A 20,693-nucleotide genomic window follows, 5' to 3' on the forward strand; every position below is an offset into this window, starting at 1 on the left:
AGGTTTATCTCACAACCACCCATAAGCCATTTCTATATTCCACCAAAGCATGTGTTTTTGTACTGTGAAAAAAAAAACAAACACTTTTTTGCCAATTTGCATTCACGTTCTTTTGGTCAGACTTTATCGCTGCAAATTTTAGCAAGCATATCTGAGCTATTACAGCGGGCCTTAGAGAGCTTAGACAAAGATTTTACCCAGAAAACAGTCGTCTGCTTCAAGCAGGCTGTGCTTTGTCTAAGCACAAACACAGTCCTCCATTGTGGTGTTACAAATCATCTTCAGTACCTCTAGTCTTCGATTACAGCCCCAGAACTCCAATCCCTGCTCTTTTGTGCACCCAGAACAGGCTCATTACTGATTCACACACAGTCAGTGTAAACAACCCTAAAACTATACAAATGCCATCATTCATGCGCAATACTCAATCTCTTACCACAATACCCAGTCCCAAAAAATGTGGTTGAATGGACAAATAAGCTGTTTTGAGGATGTTGTGATTTTAGATTAGCTTGATTGCTTTTAATGTCCCACTGTTGGGTGTGAACCACATTCAGACTCCTGTAACAGTCTTTGCATTAGCTGCAGATTCAGAGTCTTCAGTGCACCTGCAGTTTGTTTTCTATTCACACCATAAAATATTAAGAGAGACTACAATTTATGATATTTATCACATTCCAAAAGGCTGTTGTGGGAACATGATACAATATAGAGACAAGTGCAAGATTACCTGGCTGATAGAAGTTGGGTGAGAGCTCCCGGGCAACCGCCCTGGCAATTTCAGATTCATGCACAGCAGAGATCGCGGCCTGGTCTGCAGCCTCACTTTTTGTCCTAGCATGGGCCGTTCTGGAGACACACAAACAATAATAAGTATTAGAAAACAGCAACAATGAAAAGCGCTCTACACTATGTGTTCAGCAACTACACAGACACACAATGGCTACATTGGCGAGCAGTGAGCGCAGTCTGCTGCTTTTCATCTGTACCGAAGCATCAGAGAATCTTGTATCTACATCTTCTTTATGACTACGTGTAAAAAAACTCCCCCAAAAAACAAGATGCAGAAGAGTAACATGTTTCGAGATCAATGCAGTCCAGGGTATTATGAAAGCGTACCTTAGTGAAACAGAGAGAGGCCAGGGGTGACCAGCTTAACAAATCCTTTTTAAAAAAAACCTCCACTGAGAGATACTGTGTGCGTCCACATGCAAACACACAAATAATGAAAACCATGGCTACAGGCAGTATCTGTGTACTAGGGAAGGAAGATGTCTCTCTCTCTCTCGCTTCTCCCACTGGGGTCCTTCAAAAAAAAAAGACTAAACAAACACATACAAATCAACAATTAAAACCTGCAGATTACTCACTTATATGTGAAAAGACAGTGACAGCAAATGCTCAAATAATACAAGACAGTGCAACAAGGAATGAGAGGATCCAGATGGGCAGTTCAAGCATCCCTGTAAGTATTGACAGCTGTGCCTGCTGCCCTGCTTAACCCCACTCATCCATCTTCCTCTCCCTCTTTCTCTTTCTTGCACTGACCCTTCTCTCTTTCAATCAATGCTCCTGTTTTTTTTTTTTTACCCAGTTCTACTTCATCTGGCTATTGGCGCATGCCATCATCCCCCTGCATCTCTACTCCTCCCCTCCCTCCCCCTGTCTTTCTGTTCGAGTGACCCCAACCGGACAGATGTCTCTATTTCAGACTACTTCTCTGTCCTTGGACTCTGAGCTGTCCTGTTTCTGATGACAGGAACAGGAACAGTAAGATATTAAAATTCATGAGGGACCCAGAAATAAGCCCCTGGCATCACCCACAGACAAAGGACACGCTGAGGGTATGTTTGACCAGCTGCAGATAAAAATTTAGATTCAAGAATTTTTAACAGCAACACACTATAACACATAATGCCTTGCTTCTTGCGGTGCTACAGGAATTTCACTGGTGTGGCTCATACCAGGCACACTATAGCATTCGTTGTCTTCCTTTGGAAAACTTGGCAGCTTAAAATTGACATTAAAGCATTCCTGTTACATCACACCACTGACATGCATACTGCAGACATCCACTTGCCACACATGCTGCCAGAAGGACATAGAGGCTTCTATTTCTGAAATGTGTGAAATGTGCTGCCAAGTGAAAGGAAGCATGAATGTGCCATGAATGTATACAGCATGCCCATGGCATGTCCTAAGAATCTTCACAGAGGAGTGGGCATTAATTCACGGCCAGACAGAGGAAGTGATGCAGACTGTTCCCAGACAGGATATCTGGTGGTGGTGGGAGGTGACAGGCGGAGAATGATGGGAGTAGAGGTGTGATAGAGCACTGGGACAAGAGGAGAGTGAAATGGAAGGTGAGAAAACATGGGCATGTGGAAGAAAGAGAAGAAATGCATGGATGGTTTTTTTTGCCCGACATGGGTAAATATTACATAGACATTGTTAATTAAACTTGCACTGTGCATATGCACACTTCATGTTTTACATGCGGGAAATCTTCTGCATTCATTCATCTTCTTGCTTTTGAGGGAAACGTCTAGCTCTCAACATGGGTGGTGCGGAGGGCGCCCTGTAGCTATCTCAGAGGTTTTTCTTCAACAACAGCTCCTAATGAGGTCAAGAGTGAAGCTGACGAGAGCAGTGAGAATTACAGCCATTAAAAATCTGCACAGAAATACGACAAAATGCTTCACAGAGCAGATGATAGCTCTCTGCGGGTATAAGTATGCATCATCCCAACCAGTTAGCGGCATGCAAATCCTTCCAACAGAGAGCCAAAGTATGCATGAAAACAAACTGCTTACACATTATGAAATGCACTGTCTTGGTCATCACAGAAGAAATGGAAAAAAATCTGGGTAAACAGCAAACAAATGCAAACTCAGGAGTGACCTTGGAGAAAGTTTTTGGCTCTGTCACTTGTAAGACAGTCTGCCAGTGAGTATAAAGCAACACCTGTTCACGTCTAGCTTTTGGGCTGTGTAGGCACACCTGTGTGGGGATGCTGGGGAACCTGCTTGCACACACGCAGACTTTCACACACAGACACACTCAACAGTTTGCCGACATGTGGACAGAGCCTTAAAATGGTGCAAACCCTTGAAGCAACTCCTTCTGGGGCATCATCTGTGAGATGATATCGATAAAGCCTTGTGGCTGGCTGTTCCATTAACGTGACAAATGAACTGTGTGTAAAGTGTTGAGTCAGTTTGGCAGCGAGTACGGCTGATGCTCTTTCTGTCTGTGTGTCAGTGTGTATTTAAGAGGAGGAAGGTGAGAAATAGAAGGGGAAAAGGAGAAGAAGGGAGCAAGAGAGAGAGGAGGGGGTGAGAGAGAGCGATTGTCCCTTTAAAGACTCTTGGGCATTTAGAACTGCTGAGGGATGCACCTCAGCCTCTCTAATTTTACTGTAGGGTTAAATTTCAATCCCCAGGCTGCAGGCAGCGCGGTGCATCATGTTATAAGGGCTGTCATACCTCGGTCTCGTGCTGAATACAGTATCATGTGTGTATGTGCCTGGTGTGTGTGTTTGTGTGTGTGTGCAAATTCCCTATAGTGAGGCTTCAGCCCATCACTCCCCAGGCAATGGCCTATTTGAGAAATCTCTTTCACATATGCTGGCACAGTTTTGAACCCCTCTCTTGCCTTTCAGACCCCTCTACACCCCTCCTGTTTTCTATTTTCTTCCATTTTTCTGCTCCTTAGCGCACTAGCCTATTCCCCTTCCCCCTCAATCCAAGCTTGATAGCCTAACTGGAATGCTGACTGGTACAAGATAGCAGATGAGTCTTGACCTTGTCTGTGACAGACACTGACACAACGGTCATCCTTTAAACTCCATCACTCTCTTTAGTTGCCCACAACAAGAGCAAACTACTGCTACTACAAAGCAAGGGTCATATTTTATTTGCCTGCTCTGAGTGCACAAATCTGCTCATGAAGGATATGATACATTAACAGAAATGGCTGTCCTATATCTTGGCCAAACAATCCCCTGCTCCAAAGCAGCACCACAGACAGTCTGCACAAATTAGCACTTAGCTTCCCTGCACATATATCCATGCAAGCCTGCTATTGAATTCCCAGCTGGTGCTAATTCAGGATTACTCAAGCATGACTAACACCATTAGTGGTTAGCTAAAACCGACTCTGAAATTATTCAGGAATTATTCTCGGACTGAGGTTTGGGGCTCATATTACCAGGGGCTGCAGCAGTGGGGACAATAGTGATTGCAAATGAGGTTAAAAAGGGAGCGATAGAGTGGCTGTTATTATGAGATAAGCTAACTTTATGCTGAAGAGAGAGCTGGGATGCTGTATAATGGAAATATTTGTGCACGGTCACGTCAGACCAATACCATATATTGCACTGATGGTTTGGAGGGGATGGGCTCTGTGCTTGGCCTGTCTTCTCCTTTGTATTGTAATTTTTTCCCCTTTTTTTGTACTGTTATTCTTTTCAGGACAAATGAAGAAATCCTTGTTTTCATTTCACCGACAGACTGTAAGCTTTGTTCACTGTGATATACCATAGTATGCAAACACATATATGAGCATTAACCCTTTACAGGACACTTGCTGAAACACTTGGAAATTTTAAATTTCAACCCTAGAGTGTTATTGATTGAGTTTCAAATTTCACAAAACCACAATGTATGCTATGTATACTACAGAATAAATGGAACTTGGTGCAACTGACTATGCAGTTAATAGATTTTAATGGCTTTTCTGATTAATATTATGACTTGCTGTGAGGTACTGACAAATAAATATTTGGGCTTCAGTTTTGGTGAGTGAAATCCTAGTACTTAAGCATTATACTATAGTATTATACTAGACTAAAAATATAACCATTATTAGTCTGCTACATAGTGCTAAATAACTGATATGTGCGCTTGTGCCTTGCAACTAAGCTTCAAAATGTTCTAAAACCGATAGGTGACGTCACGGTCACTAACTTTTATACTGTCTATGGTAAAAACCAATCATCTGAGCTAATTGCACTCTTTTTGAAAAAGTTATATTTTTTGGAAAGAAGCTTGTTGTTTTCACTTTCTCAAGTTTTATGAAATGATTAGTATCTTAGTGTTTTTTATGCTAAATATGAAGCTAGCTACCAGCAGGCAGTTAACAGGAGAAAAAAATACACTATATGGACAAAAATATTGGGCCACACCTTTGAATTCATGTGCTTTCAGTCCCATTGCCACTGTTGTGTTCTGCGTGGTTTATCTTTTGAGTTTTCAGGATTTTAGTTGCTTTTCATTGTTAATCTATAAGATTCTCATTTGTCAATCATTTTACTTTATATTCTGGTTTATATATTGGTTATACTTTGTTTTGTCTGAACGCCTTTAAAAACAAGCTATTTGAGCCAGGTGGATGACGTACCACAGCACAGCCAAAGGGATTCTTATTCCCGACTTGAATCAGCTGTACTTTAAAGAAAACTGTCCGACCGTGGCTGAATGACATGAGAGCCGGTTTCGAAACACTGCAGTAAGACCTCCTCCTCGACCAGATGTCTGAGGGTGACTGATGAAGGAATAACCGTCCAGGCCAAATTTAATGAGGGACAAATGGATAAAGTGGTGCTACCAGGTTTCAGTTTTTGGAGAGTATAAAATCAAGAATGTTTTATTAGTCATTGATCAGGCATTAAATAGCACCGTGCTAATCAAGGAAGAAGTCAGATTATTAGCAGAAATGACCTGAGTTTGTCTAGCCTTCCTAGTGTCTTCTTGCATCTTATGTTTAAGTCCTCATCTCTGTGTTAGGGGTCCCTCTGTTTTGTTACTTCCTGTCTTATTTTGTTAGTCTTTGTCTCTTTGCTTTTACTTCTGCTTCCTGTGTCTTTAATTAGTCCAGTTGTGTGTAGTTCCATTGATTGTCTTCTGTTTCTTGGTGTGTATTTATTGCCTCACTCTCCCTTTGCTACCTGTCACATCACACTGTGTACCTGCCTGTTTTCTTCCCTGTGTGTTTCCCTGATGTTTTTGGATTTCTCTGCTTTGCTTCCATTTTGAATTTATGTTTGTTTTAATCAACCAGGTAAACAGCTCACTTTTTGTTTCGGTGCTCTGGTTCCTACGTTTGGGTCCTCCACTTTGACAGCACTCCATAACTAACGCTGTGGTGACTCAATAATTGCAGAGCTCCAAACCTCCTCTGGCATTAACATCAGCCCAAAAACTGTGTGCCAGGAGCTTCATGGCTGAGCAGCTCGTGTAGGTGTGATATATCTGACGCTTTCTCAATAACAAGTTATATTTTATTTACGTACAAAATCTGTTAAAAAAAAAGACAAAACTTAGCCACTAAACATTTTTTTCCCAGCTGTTTGACTGTTTTGGAAAAACTAGCTATACACCCACTGACTATGTGTGCAATAAGAGCAGTATGTAAAATAAATTCCTATAATTAATTGAGGAAACATTAGTCAAAAAAATATTATATTATATTATACTTTTTGGCAATTTTTGATTTGTGCCATCATGACTTCAACATAATTTTTTTCCTCCCCTCACAGATTTAGCATTTTTCACAGAGGCTGAACTAACAGGTAAAGACAAACTGAGAAGCTGTTCCCAAACACCCACTTCATTTCTGGGAAGAAGAATGAGTAGAATCAGTTTTGATTAAACAGGAAAATCCCCAAACTCTGCCGACATTTTTGGCTGTGGATTACAAACAGACCTAATCTCCCGCTGGTATTTTCTACTCAGGAGCTATAGAGTGAACCCTCCACCTCACATAACCCTCGTCGGCAAACAGGTGGAATTTACAGGTATGTGAATATTTTAGGGTGTTCTTCAACAACACAGCACTGATCTGTGGTACATGTTTAGAGCTCTGATTTGTTGAAGGCCTTATACACTCTTTGTGCTGTTATGAATCCTCGGGTATGTTGAGAGAGTGACACAGAATCCCTTACTGAGATGATCCCTCTGGTTTTGGTGAAGGGCAGTGGCAGGGATTCAGACCTTAGCTCTGTGTCAACACTGCTAGTGAAACATGACCACAGCTGATACAGCTAATGACACAAAGGGGGAGGGAGCGACAGTGGCCAAACGATTCACAGCAGAAAAACAGCTTATGTTTGATTTTCTGGTTGAGGAAAAACAAATATAAGCAATCAAAATATGAGGATGAACAAGGAAAAAAGATCTATCTATCTATCTATCTATCTATCTATCTATCTATCTATCTATCTATCTATCTATCTATCTATCTATCTATCTATCTATCTATCTATCTATCTATCTATCTATCTATCTATCTATCTATCTATCTATCTATCTATCTATCTATCTATCTATCTATCAGAAAAGTGATTTAAAAAAGCAAACTAGCAAAATAAAGCAGTGCTGGAACCATTTTCTTTTTTTTCATTAACATTAACATTTCTTTCGGATTTAATTGTTACATCTGTAAAAGTTTTATGCATTTGCATATCCAATGGTGATTGAGTTTGTGGCTGTGTCCTAAGTGACCAAAAGTGTGCCAAGAAAATATTCCTCACACCATTATGCCACCACCACCCTGAACTGTTGATTCAAGGGAGGATGGATCCATGGTTTCATGGTCTTTACACCAAATTCTGACCTTACCATCAGAATGTTGCGTCAGAAATCGAGACTCATTAATGTTTTTCCAATCTTCTATTGTCCAATTTTGTGAGCCCATTTAAGTTGTGGTCTTCTGCTGCTGTAACCCATCTGCTTCAAATACTGTGCATTCAGAGATGCTCTTCTGCATACCTTGGTTGCACTGAACGATTATCTGAGTTGCAGTTACTCTCCTTGAGGCATTAGGTATAAAAAAGTGCAATGAAATGCCCAAAGTTATTCACTTCAAAATTATATCAGACAGAATAACTAAAGTATTCTATTTTGACTGAACTTTAAAGAACAATCAGCAACCAGAATGGTTGATAAGAAGAAGAAGAAGAAGAAGGGCTACCATGAAAATCAAGACATGCTAATTATACAAACTTTATGCACACATGTCATTTACACACACAAATACATACATGCAAAAGCTTTTGACCTGCACCTTAAAAAAAAAAGAGCAACTTCTCATGCAAATGACTGTTAACTCCAGTTTACTCTCTCACACACATACAAACACAGATCATATCTGCAAGAAAAGCTGAAAGCTGAAATTAATGAGATGTGCCCTAATGAGGTCTACTGGGAATCAGCGTAAAGAATGGACAACTATAAACTGCTCTTGCATTATTGCATTAAAGTAAACACAGCTGAGAAGAGTCTACTGTAAATCTCCAACTGGAAACAGACATAATGCACAAGCCTTCAAGGATGAGTACACGTGCTAAACTAACAGCGCTTCTTCACTCGGCTAATTTATAAGAAAATCATCAAATGACAGGCACGGTGATGATGGTGAGACAGTAACCATGGTAACCCCCAGAGACACTTGAGCGAGCTGTCCAACCAGGCATCTGGTCTGTATTAATGAATCTGCAAATGAACGAGCACACATTACAACCTGATGTATGGGAACGCATTCGTGCACATGCAAACAAACCGCCACGGACACGGAGAAACACAACAGAGCTATTTTTACATTTCATAGAGATTTTGCATAGCACCTAAACTGACCGACATAATGCATAGGCTTGAAACATGGCTCACAAAAAAAGCACAAACAAACAACCAGCTCCACGGTGTGCCTCATTTGACTACAACGCTCAACACCCGAAGATGAACTGCGCGAGAAAAGGTCACATTGCCTGGCAACCACTTGAGCTTAAGGAATAGTTTTAATTATGGTCTGTGCTCTCTCTCTCTCCTCCAATCTCCTGCCACTATTCACTACACTGTCCACATGCACGTGTGCGCGCGCACACACACACACACACACACACACACACACACACACACACACACACACACACATACAAACACAAAACCCCATCAATTTCCTTTTCAGCGCAAAGCCAAATGGAGCATTAGCATTAGGTTACATCTGCCCACAGCTAAATGAATTGTGATGCAAGGTTCACGCAGTCTGCATCATATGGCTGTTTCATGGACTGACAGGAAACCCCATGCAACAACTCTAAAAATGACACATAATTCTCCTATTGTGACAATCATCTCTCATTATCAGCATCTACAACAGTGTCAAATTCTAAACCAGTGAAATCATATAATCGAGTGCACTAAAACAGACATGGCTGATTGATTGATTTCATTTTATCAAGGTGTCGCACATGAAATAGTATGCCGAACAGGCTGAACAGGCTTATGTGACACCAATAACAACTAGCCAGACAAATAGTCAGAGTAGCACCATAACTTTTAAGTAGTAAACAGATAATGCTACCTATCTAAATGATTAAACAACCACTTCTGTTATTATCAGTGACATTTCATGAAATATAGACATTATTAAATCATCATAAGGACACTACAGAAAAAAATGTGATTCATTCTCAGCTTCTCATAATTCACACAATTCACACAGCATGTCATCCTTAAACCTGCCACATTCAAGGGCAAAAAGCAAGGATTTCAACTTGCAGCTGTTCAATAAAAGTAAAGACCTTTGGCTTCTTCATATGTTTGCAGTGACAAGGTATTTGGGGTCTTAGTTTTGCTTGATTTTAATATAAGCTCATAATTTTGGCTTTAACTAAATATATTTCAACCACTCTTCTCCATTGTTCTACATGTACAGCAGTTCAGCTTCCTCAAAAACAGCATGAAGCCCTATAGGCCACAGAAAACAATTTACCACAAAGAAAAAAACCTTCCAACTTAAAAGGAAGTTTTTTAAGCTGCAAACTTGAAATTAAGCCAAATTAAGCAGATGATTCCACAGTCTTATCATTTCACAAATTTCCCTTATTGATCCACTGATTCATCTCATATTGCCCTGAAAACATAAGCAAGGAGCAATCTTAAGGACACAGCTCAAAACAAACAAACAAACAAACAAACAAAAAAACCCTGCAATTTGTTGAAAGCAGACCCCAGTGTTCACAGCAGAAAAGAAACGATGACAACAGATGAAATTTCCTTACTGATTCTCTTCTACTAAAAGAAATGCATCATGGCTACAGCCACACATGCAGTACCATCTCTACATGTAATTACAGCAGTGGTTGTATGCTTCAGGAAGAGCTCCTGTGTGCAAAAGCAACTTATTCAGCAACAGAAGTGATAATTCCATAATCCAATCCGTGAACAGCTGGAGTGAAAGCAGTCTAGCTAGCCAATCAGAGTGGCTGAACAGATTTAGTGGGGCACATCAGTATCCAGAGGTTAAAGACCCATGGCTGTAGGTACAAAAAAAAAAAAAAAAAAAAAAAAAAAAAGATACTTTTAGTTGCGTTTCCAGAAATTAGATTTTGAATGTGAACTTCTACTGAATTACTTAACAAAATTAACTGGAGCGTTTTTTGATAAATGATGAACTGTTGTGTGATTCTGTCATGAAACAGTGCCAAAATACTGCCTGCATAAAGAAGAGACTAGACTGTCAACTGAACTCTTGCAGCTATTTGAAGATATCACTTTGGGAATTATGATTGTCATTTTTGTGACATTTTAAATTTAAAAAGAAATTAACCAAAAGGACCCTGTAATAGCACGGCAACCTGTCCTGATTGTACCCCTACGTCTCACCCGATCACATGTGGGTTAGGCTCCAGCATCCTCACAACCTTGGATTCGATGTGAGGTTAAGAAAATTAATGAATGCCACTCATATTCAGTGTAGGGAGTAAGGTAATGTAATGTGCCACTGTAATCACATTGTATTTTTCAGTGATCCATTAATATAATGTTATACTAAATTTAGTTAACAAATTACAGTTGCAATTATGTCATGACTTGCATTACAAAGGTTCTTCGGTTATCTTCACCATGGACAGGCAGAACGACACCCCCCCCCCCCCCCCCCCCCCCCCCCATACCCCATCAAGCATGCCTTTTTCTTCTTGTACAATCAGCTGATTTCAGTTCATGTGCAGGGAGGAGGAAAATGGTGGAATGTCTGCAAGTTTTGACGAGCACACCTGTGCATATTACTTTTATTTGTATTGCACAAAACAACAAGAGCATAATAGTAAAGCGCAACCTGCATCCAATACAGAAACAACTGTCTGCTTTCTATCATACTGCTAACACAACATCGCCTCCTTGCAAGCATCTGTGTTGGCAGCAGGCTAACACATAGCTAGCGATGAACCCAGAGTGATGTTAAAGCTGAGTGAATGCTGACCCCAGGCCAGCAGCTGGAGCCTGATCTTCACCAGGTAACAAATGAACAGTCAGGCCTGCAGCATTGCAGCCTCCAGTTCTACCCGTGAATGTTTCTAAAGTAGAATCTCTTTAAAATCTCTTTGGGTTGGTTTTCAACTTTGCATTTTGTTGTTGGTTTTGTGTTAATACGTGGACACAAAAGAAAGATGTGTCCTCAATAGGATAGGGATTTATGTCAATATGTAGGACTGTAGCCTGAGGTTTATATAATTAACTGACAATTATGACAATGCACTTCAGATTATGTTGCAGAGCAGCATGAGACTAACTACTAGCGCAACGAGTTGCCATCTCTGACAAGTAATTAAGTAATGTACTGCATTGGTCTTAAAAAAAGTAATGAGTTATGTGTAATGCATTAATTCTTTTGAGTAATGACCCCAACACTATTCATATTAAATATGTAAAAAAAATTATTTGGCTTATTCTCGACAGGTTGCTAAAATCCAATACAGACAGTCAAAATTGTGCATGAAGCACAACTAAATACAATGCAAATATTGAACATTAGGAGTAAAATTCCAATAATGCATTGGAGATGCTGTCACAGTCCACATGCTGTGGATATTATTTTTAGGAGTCGTTAAGTTTTTTTCCCCACTTGGGATTTTAACCTGTAAATCAGTGCATTAAAAACTCAGCAGCACGAACAGTCACACTGAATAAACAGCTAGCAAGGATGTCTCCCTGACATCCAGCAAACAATTATACACCACACTACAGGTGGGACACCAGATACCCCACAATACACTACTATTATTACAATACTTCACATGCAATATTGTGATTTTTAACATTTTGCAATAAGCTGAGTACTGCAATAACTTATATCATAATTTATCATCTTATTTCAACTGCAAATTATGTCCTCAGAGTTTAACTTTGTTAATATCTGTTTTATCCAATAAGATAAAATTATCTCACTTCAGTTATTTTTTTTACTGCATAGTGAGATTGTCAAGCAAACCAGCACTGTCACTAAAACCTGCCATAAATGTTGCCATGAGATGGAGTCAGTCTGCTATCAGTCTGTGATTGAATGGGGTCAAATTGGCAATTCCATACAATCTGTTTCTGATGATATTGCAATTGACTATGATAAATTGTTCAAAATCTCATATCTGTTGCTGTTTACACAGATGGAAAGTCACATTTAACTATTACATTTGCGCTCAGCAACTTTCCTGTTCTACAGGAATATAACCAGAATGCAACCAGCTGCTGGCCAGTTGAGTCGAGTCTCCTTGAGATTGCTCACTGACAAAAACTCATTCAGACTGATGCGACATGTTGGCAATCTGTCTGCATTTATAAATTAGATAGCAATTATTTGCAAACCTTTAACAATCTCTCTAACTGACTGACTGCAGTCAGTCCAAGTCAAACTGCAACTGTTTGCAGAAAGGTTGCCTCCTATTGGGCAACCTGTGCAATCGGCTTGTGCTCAGAAGTGGTTGCAAGGTTGCTCAGCTGACGTTATCTCAGGGTGGTGGTGGTGCATGAGATGATCCCTCTTGTTCATAGTATTCCCAGAGTATTTTTAAATAATTTAATAAAATATCAATATTTAGTGTCCCTGTATTGATACAATATTGCCATGCAAAATATTGCGGTATTATGCTATATTGACACCCCCCCCCAACCCCTACACAGTTCACTGACATTAGGGATTTTACATATAATCTTGTTCCAGGAAAGCTTATTTAAAGTAAAATGTTAATGAAAATGAAAATGTTAGTTGCTTACTTTTCAGAAACACAGTTTGTTTCTGTGTGTGTATAATACAAAACTCGACCTTCTCCACTGATTCCAACCCTCATTAACTCCTATTACATACACAATTAATTAGACAAGGAGATGCACTACAATGAGGAAACAGTTCATCTATCTGCTGTTTAATAACCAAGCGAATGTAGTATTCTAGATCATTCATCATAAGCTAAATTAAGGAGCAGCTGAACAGGAAATAGAGGAATGGGTAAAATCAGCTGAACAAGGAGTACTTCTGAATATTTAATGACTGCAGGTGAACAACTACATGAGTTAACCTCTAACAGCCTCGGCCTCCACATGACTTGCCTTTTCTGCCTGCCTCTTTGCCTGGCTGGCTGACTCATCCCAGTCTTTCTCCAGAAGCTGCAGAAATACACGCTATTCTCAAAGAGATTACAAGCCACAGTCACACACTTCTGGCACGTAGGTGAAACCCAATCCCATCGCCACCGCTGTCGACGCAGCCCAGCGCCCCACTCCCGCAATCGCAGTCCTCTGCTCAGTGCGGAACAAAGCTTTCATACAGTAAGTCAGCAAATTTAGTCTCTCCCGCTCCTAATTTACACATATTCCTCCTACTCTTGTTAAAATGTATCTTTACGGTGCCAGGAAATGTTACTAACTCCTGTTCCTGGAGGCTGTGGACTGGTTTGTGCCAAAAAATTTTTCTTTCTCGCCTTCCCACTGTTTCCCACCAGGGAGGAAAAATGTTAAGAAGGAAGTGTAGAGGAAAAAAAAAAAAAGCTTTCAACTCTCACTCTGACTTTTTTGTCTTTCTTATACCCACAACTTTCAACCTCTCCACTTCAAAATAACCCTGATGACATCGTCGGGGTTGTTTTTCAGCTCTCCTCTGAGCCATGTAAGACATGAAGCAAGTGTTTTCACAGCCTGAGCAGTGAGCAAACTCCATTTGATAGATGAAATTGCTGGAGCGCTCTATTGTGTACTATATTAATGTCCTTACTAATACTGTGATAATGATTTCAACCATGTCGTTCAGCCAACAAAAACTCCGTCCCGGCTTCAACTGCTCGCATGCTTTCATCCACTGACAGCTTTCAGGGTGCTTACTATGACTTAATATACTAGTAATGTGTTGAAGTACAGAATAATATTGCATTACACGGTATAATTTAATTTGGTCCATGGGTCATATGAAAACTGCTCAACTAACTCATGATATATGTACCATTGCCTCAGCGACATTATTTATAGATCTTTAATAGCCCTAACCGGGAAATGACTCTGGTCATTAATGATAACGATACAGATAACCTGAGGCACACGTGGCAGGTTATTTTATGTGTATGTGTGTGCGTAAGCATTGATTCTGTCAGCAAAAAATAAATGTGGTGTTACGTCACACCGTCACAGTGCCATAAATAAAAGAGAGGGAGAGTTTTAATGTGAGATAAATATAATGTATGATTCTGCTTGCTTTACTCTGACACATGATTTGGATCGCTGGCAGCCCTTCACATGGTTACAGTTGCTGTATACCCTTATTGCTACTGTACTGTACACGCTATCACTTCGTAAAGAGCCAAATTTGACTTGCTTTTTAAAAGGCGTGTGGAGCCAGGTGGCACCGGCACCCTATCAAATGTATGCATATTCAGACACAGGAAAAAAAAAAAAAAATGAACAAAACTTCACCACTGCGACTATTTGAAGCAGCATCGAGGGACAGCCAAGATGGAATCTTACATGATGTACTGAGTGTTGGGATTATTTTGTTCACTTGTTGAAACACTGGATGATCTATAACTCACTCCAAAAAGGGCAGGTGGTGAGTGGCTGAGGTCATCCCACAGCAGGTGATAAACAAACACACCGGGGCACAAATGCACCACACACAGTGCACTTTCTTTGTTCTATAGCCAAATGATAGTCATCTTATCTGATCTCTCTATGCCCAAACAGACACCCGTGCTCTTTAAATCTTTTCATTCCCATTTATACGGCATGGACACACATGCATTTGCGCGCACATGCGTGCACACACACACACACACACACACACACATACACACACTCGGAAGAAATGATAGTGTGAGTGAGATGGCGGGCTGCTATATCAGTGTTGGGACGGGTATATATTCCTGGCTGGTGCTGATAAGCCAACTGATGCCTTGCCTTATTTAGGCAGTACTCGCTGCTGACACACTAGCAGAGAAGCACACACTGCATGTACCTCTGACTGTATGTGTTTGTCCAGCAGTTTGTGTGAGCTGGAGTATGTATGTGAGGTATTCCTGAGTGGAGATAGTTAGGCTCTGATTATGAATGCATATAGATAGAAGTGTGTGTGTGTGTGTAAGAGAAAGAGAGAGAGAGAAACTACATGGATATCTATGCACATGCATATCTACTGCTTTTTTTGCTACTATATGTATGTATTTACAGAGTAGCTACTATGGATTTGATCAAAAAATATATAGTGCAATAATATTATTCTGTCATTCAAAACAGTGTGCACTAGTTTCAGCTCATTTGCTTAAAGGTACAATAAATAAGGTTTAAAAGATTTATTAAATCAATCAACTCAAAGTTAAGAATTAGCAGTTAAGACAATATCTCTGCAGATGTCTTTCTGATGTGAAGATGTCTGCAGTTATCTACAACCGGTAGACTACTGGGCGGCATGGTGGTACTAATCCACTCTGGGGCCTTTCTGTGTGGAGTTAGCATGTTCTCTCCATATCTGCATGGGTTCTCTCCGGGTACTCCAGCTTCCTCCCACAGTCCAAAAGCATGCGTGGGGCTAGGTTAACTGGTGATCCTAAAATAGCCGTAGGTGTGAATGTGAGTATGAATGGTTGTGTGTCTCGCTGTGTTAGCCTTGCGACAGACTGGCGACCTGTCCAGGGTGTACCCTGCATCTCACCCTGTGACAACTGGTATAGACTCCACCCTGCATGAAATATTGTGTCAGTGTGACATCCAGTTTTCTGAAGCCTGTACATGTTACTCTGTCCACATACTGTAGAAATTTTAGGAAACCTAAAGGGCAAAAAAAATAAAAATAAGTAGCATCACAGAGAATCCGGAGCAGCTGGTGTGTACTTATTGTACAACAATAGCAACTACTGGAGTAAGGCATTCTACATATTGCCCCTTTAACAAATCAAGCCTTATCTTGGCTCTCTCTCTCTCTTTTCTTTACAAATAAAGCAAGTTTAACAGTCAAATAAACCACACAGTATTACACAGAATTTCCAAGAAATACATTAAAATGATCCTGAAGCATTTTAAGTATGTTGAATCAAGTCACTACAGGGATTCCTCTGATAGCAATTATAGTTAGTTTTCATAATATACCAGGGTTTTTACTATTACTGATCACTGTTATAGTGGGCAGATAATGATCACAGACAGTGTTAAAGATGGGCATATCCTCCAGGGAAAGTGAAGCCAGTGAACCACCTTACAGATGTATTGCAGTTGTGAAAAACTTCTGTTACTATAGAGCTCAACAGTGACTGCCCACTTTTTTAATGGCTCTGGTTCCAGAAGTGAATTTACCTTTAATTTTCTCCATTGACAAATTTCTGTAAATCCTACCAGCCATGAGGTGAATCATGACCATAAAAAAGTTTTGAATTGGATCAAAACAATAAAGGAAAACAAAAAAGGTACAAGACAGTGTACATACTTTGAACAGTAAAGGAACTACTCATCCCATAATACACTGCAAATCCCAGATATCAGATTCCAGCCTTCTCAGATGTAATCCTTTTCATTGTGGTAGTGTTGTAACCTCACTGTAGAGCTCTGTAGAAATTCATGGGAAATTTTCTCTCAGCCCTGACCTCTGTGAACACTTTGCTGATGACTTTATGGGTTCTCTCACTTGTGCTGGGTCCTTCTAGACAAAACATGAAGTCCATTTTGTAAATTACAGTCCTTCTAAGACTCAGGACTAAGAATTATCAATGACTCATTGGGTTACGACTTGTGACTGACAAGTTGTTAGCCAATCAGCAGTCAGACCCACCCCTCATTTGTCACGATTTGGCAAGATGGCAAAAACACTCAGCTTGATGCTTCTCTAGCCAATGGGTGATGTCATGGTGGCTACGCCCATCTTTTATACTCTCTATGATAACACTAAATTAATCAAACATCCATCACCTGTATCAGTTCATTTTTGGTGCTCAGGATATCTTTGTCTGCTGCACCCTGGCAAACAAACAAACAAACAAACAAACAAAGATCTACTACTAGAAATACCAGAGCCATATAACCAATAAATCCAATTCAAAATCATGTTCAAACCCGTATCTATTAAATTTCACAAGTAATCATTTATGCATTTGACAGAACAATAAACAAAATGGACCCAAAGTGACTTTACTGACAAGAGGTAAAATTGTGACGTAGAAAACAGTCTAAATGTTTTGTTGATTGCTGTGAAGAAAAAAATAGTCATGATAAAAATATCATCTCTGAATTCAAGGCTTTGGTTAACCTTTTACTGGAGCCTGCAGGGCAAACAGCGCTATCTAACATAACGCACACAGTAGGTCTCCATGTATGGACTGTGTGTTTGGTCATATTTCTCATTCTTAACATTATTGAGGCAGTAAGCCAAATTAAACTAATATGCAAGCATTATTGAATTTCAGTGCTTAGCAGCTTTTGTAAGGCCAATTTAACATCTCTGCTTTTATTAGACAGCCCAGAGAGTAACAGTTTAGCCAGTTTAACAAGGGTGGACTGCACAGTGGATATACTGACAAACCGCTGAGGTCTCAGGATACCTAAACTGCTGATCTGTAACAAAAGATGATTTATGGTAAAAGCATCATGACTCGGTAAACTCTTTAGAGGCACATAGAGTCACTTATCTCAGTTCACAGGCCTCATGCAACCACATCACTAAAACACACACACACACACACACACACACACACACACACACACACACACACACACACACACACACACACACACACACACACACACACACACACACACAGAGAAAGAGATGTTTGTGTAGAAGGTCACTTTATACAGATAAGGGCAAACGACAACTGTGAATGAGAGACACAGAACTCCACTCCACTCCACTCCACCGAATCGCACTAGCTCTCTATCGACTGGCTGATCACGAGCATGAGGTCATCAGCTCCACCCTAGAGGCTGATGGGATAGCTCTTCTGTACAGTAATCCACAAGGGAGGGGCGGGTGTGTCCTCTCCATGCCCTTTTTATTATGCTCTCCTTTCATTTCTGCCCACTCCAGACACTTCAGAAACCTCCTGCTCAGCAAATGCGCTGCACTTCCAATTTCATTCAATCAACATCTATCCCCAGCTTTCTTGCTTCCATCCGTTTTTACTCCCTGTCTCCTCTACGAGCGCTGTCTCCCTCCACTTATTCCCTGTGGATCCACTGGGTACACTCCATATTAAGAGACAGAGAATCATGTGACTAGAAGTGGATCGATACAAATGCATATTTTGCCCGGCACTGTACTGTATAATGATACTTACATAACCTGCTTACAACAGTGTCTGCCATTCTGGCTCTTTATAATACAACTGCACTTTTAAAAAGAAAAAAAAAAAAAATCCTGATTCTAGCCAGTGCACAGAGGAACCTGTTGTGAGATTTCCGGCTCCACACGAAGTAGCGGCGCATGGCATCCAATAATGTGATCGCCTACTTCAGGGAACCTTCAGCTTGAACGCTTTTGCGCTTGTTGCTTTAGTGCCATGAAATAGGTCATGTGCTTCCCTGTGTAAATTGTTGCTCTAATGCACAACCAAACAGGAGCTCAGATGGTTCGTTTTATCAAAACATTATCCCCTTTTTTATATTTTCCCTGTCGGTTAAGCTCAATCTTATTGGCTGTCACTTACAAAGATGAATACCCATAATATTAAGGGTTTTATCTGTGGCACAAATATCCAGTTTCAGTATGAAATATGGTCAAGCCAACTAATGCAACCTGTGTGTTATATCCTTGAAATCAGCACAATAAAGCATTTTTTTCCTTCCTACTTGCAGGAGATGAGTTATTGCATTAGAAAAAAAGGCTGGAAATTATGATAAAATCTGCTATTCAGAGACTGCACTATTGCTGTGGTGCCCTAAATGACTGGGTTCACATTGGAGTAGCAATACTGATTCTACCCTTAAAATTAAGACTTCATTTATGCTGGTTAGAATTCAAATTTATGTTGATTGCTCATTTAGTCCACAAAATGTTGAAATAATGAATATGTTCATAAATTGCAGAGATAAAGGCAACAGTTTAACACTGTTTAACTGATCTGAACGGCAACCCAACCTTATGGAAAATGTTTTTCTTTATCTAGATTAACTGTCTGGCTTTTTTCCTGTGTCATTCTGTCACTCTCTGCTCTATAAATCTTCATAGGAGATCTTGCTTGGTCTTCGTAGAGAGAGGATATCCATCAATTGGCCATCTCAGACGCATAAGCATAAAAGCCCAATGCACCTACAGTTCAAACCTTCTGTTTTTGAGGGGCAGCCAATCAGAAATACCTTATTTCAGACAAGGTTCAATAAAAGGTAAAAATAATGATTTAAAGCACACAGTTACAAAATCCACACATTAAAAAGAAGGCATACATATCCCACCATAAAAGCTCATACATAAATACTCACATGCAAGCAATAATCTAGATGAGAGTGTTAGAGACAGTGACATGCCAGATAAATATGATGAAAACCATTTGACAGCAGTGCCAGAAACACCAACGCAGCTCAATAATCTGTCAGTTAGGACATGATGAAGGGTGTCAAAAGCTGCAGATAAATCAAGAATTTGAATCTAATGTTCACCTTTAACTCGATGCATCAGAATGTCATTGCTAATTTTTGGGGAAGGCAGAGTCAGTGCTGTGATTCAGATGGAAACAAGGCTGGAATTTTTCAAAGATATTGTGTCCATCTCTTGACCAGATGGAAAAGCTGGTAAACAAATGCCTTTTTTTTTAAAAATAATTTTAGAAATGAATGGAAGTTTGGAATGTAATCAAGTATATCGCCAATAAATAGTGACTGAAGGAAGGAGTGAAGGAAGTGTGAAGGAACAGCGGAGTACAGCTGCTGCTTCTCCGTCAGTTGAGGTGGTTCAGGCATCTGATTAAGATGCCTCCTGGGTGAGATGTTCTGGGCACATCCCAGTAGCAAGAGGCCCTACAGCAGACCTGGGACACACTGGAGAGATTATATCTCTCGGCTGGCTTGGGAACGCCTTGGTGTCCCCTGGAAGAGCTGAAGGAGGCTGCCGGGAGGAGGGAGGTCTGGGCATCTCTTCTTAGACTGCTGACCCTGTGACCCGGATAAGGGGCATAAAATGGATGGATGGATGATTGATATTAGAGAGAAGGCGGAGGAGGTGACTGTAAGAACGCTGAGAAATTTAGAAGGAATTATATCAGATGGGCAAGAAGACGGGGGTGTATGAGAAACTGTATCATGAGATCTGCACTGGAAATCAGGTTAAACTCAGACAACTGAGCAGGATGAGTATCTTGGTCAGAATGATAATTTCCTGGGTTGAGGTTCAATCGGATCCCACTGATCTTTTTGACAAAGAAATTTAGGAATTTGTGACACTCGTCAGAGGAGGTGTCT

At 40.3% G+C, this 20,693-nt stretch overlaps 1 protein-coding gene across 1 annotated transcript in view; it reads right to left on the reverse strand.

Annotated features, from left to right (window-relative positions):
- The window catches only part of jph1a (junctophilin 1a), a 35,070-nt gene that overhangs the window by 8,826 nt on the left and 5,551 nt on the right, over positions 1–20,693 (reverse strand). Inside the window, exon 4 of the mRNA XM_030755982.1 lies at positions 731–849. Within this exon, the coding sequence (XP_030611842.1) occupies positions 731–849 (119 nt within the window). The remainder of the gene's footprint in view (positions 1–730; positions 850–20,693) is intronic.

Source organism: Archocentrus centrarchus, chromosome 20 (assembly GCF_007364275.1).
Source record: "Archocentrus centrarchus isolate MPI-CPG fArcCen1 chromosome 20, fArcCen1, whole genome shotgun sequence".
Lineage (NCBI taxonomy): Eukaryota > Metazoa > Chordata > Actinopteri > Cichliformes > Cichlidae > Archocentrus > Archocentrus centrarchus.